The sequence below is a fragment of the Dipodomys ordii genome, unplaced genomic scaffold (assembly GCF_000151885.1).
Source record: "Dipodomys ordii isolate 6190 unplaced genomic scaffold, Dord_2.0 Scaffold13076, whole genome shotgun sequence".
NCBI classification, from domain to species: Eukaryota; Metazoa; Chordata; class Mammalia; order Rodentia; family Heteromyidae; genus Dipodomys; species Dipodomys ordii.
The window spans coordinates 1-1,167 of NW_012280288.1; the positions used below are offsets into that span (position 1 = coordinate 1).

Below are 1,167 nucleotides of genomic sequence, written 5' to 3' on the forward strand. Positions count from 1 at the left end.
CTCCTGGCCGCTGCGGGGCTGGGCCCGGAGCCCGCCGCCCGAGCCGGCGCGTCTACACTCCGGACGGCGGCTTCTCCCCCATCCCCTTCAGCACGTCGTCTATCCGGTCATCCTCGATCACCACTGCGCAGGGAGAAAGCGCGTCAGCCGCGCGGCCTCGGGGGTCTGCAACTCAAGTGGGCCCCGGGTCCCCGCAGCTGCTGCCGGTGACCCCGCGACGCCTCTGGAGACCTCTTGCCTCCAAGCCCTCTCCATCCAAACTCCCCTGCGCACCCGACCTGATGCCGAGCCGGGCTCCCACGGACCCTCCCCCCCTTCTGTGGTGGAACGCCCCTCGTCCACGGGCTGTTCTGCCTCCAGTGCGAACCCTCCCGCCGCCAGAACTGTCCTTCGTCCGAGCTGATGGGGGACCTCGCTCTCGGGAGCCCCTCGCCGCCCTCTGCTCCAATGGAACCCTCCCCTCACACTGGCCCAAACGGAACGCCCAGCCACCCCGACCCTCGTCCCCACCTAAACCTCTCGCCGTCTGGATCCCGCTTCCGATCGTGGCACTTGACAGCATACCCTTCCTTCCCCAAGCAAACAGCCCGGACAACGGCGCCCCCGTCCCCCCAGCTCCCCAATCGGACGCGGCTCTGGACCAGAAGGTTCTTAGTGACCACTGACTCCCTGATCCTAAAGAATCGACCCAAGCTTCCATGCTCCCACTTCCAAGCAGCCCCAAACGCCCCGGCCGGCCCCTCCCCCTCGCCCAGGTGCCAGAGGTGGCGAGCATCGAATCCGGGACACTGTGTTCCCGGGAGAGGGAAAACGGAGGCCAACACTGCAGCGGGGACCCCCGCCCCCTCGGCCCTCCCCTCCCCCCAAAAAAGCCCGGGCAGAAAGGAGAGCGGCTGGCTGCACTGGTCTGCGGCAAGAACTGCGGCCACTTGGCGGGGAACGGCAGCCCGGGGACGCCCAGCAGAGGGTTTCTGGGTCAGGTGGCGACTTCGGGCCCCGGCCGCGTACCTCGCTTGGCTCGGCCGATCTGGCCCAGCTTGGGGGGTCGCTTGGCCTGGTTGCCCGCGAAGAAGGAGTTGGTGTCCTGCAGGCGGCAGCTGAAGGAGAGGTCGGAGCCCTCGGGATCTGCGCCGAAGCGGCCCATCTTGTCCTCGCTGTAGGGTAGGA

General features: G+C 68.4%; 1 protein-coding gene across 1 annotated transcript; it reads right to left on the bottom strand.

Moving 5' to 3' along the window:
- On the bottom strand, positions 1–1,161 carry Camk2n2 (calcium/calmodulin-dependent protein kinase II inhibitor 2). Its single transcript, XM_013037395.1, has 2 exons — positions 1,009–1,161; positions 1–123 (listed from the first exon to the last, which is right to left on the bottom strand). Exons 1-2 carry the CDS (start codon positions 1,142–1,144, stop codon positions 53–55), a joined length of 207 nt encoding a protein of 68 aa, XP_012892849.1. The 5' UTR covers positions 1,145–1,161; the 3' UTR covers positions 1–52.
- Between the last annotated feature and the right edge of the window lie 6 nt (positions 1,162–1,167).

What these genes read in the sequence shown, in the direction of transcription:
- Camk2n2 (XM_013037395.1), bottom strand. Translation starts at nt 1,144, where the DNA reads ATGGGCCGCTTCGGCGCAGATCCCGAGGGCTCCGACCTCTCCTTCAGC. An exon ending in GATCGGCCGAGCCAAGCGAG is followed by an intron (nt 124 to 1,008) that starts GTACGCGGCCGG and finishes CTCCCTGCGCAG; the next exon opens with TGGTGATCGAGGATGACCGG.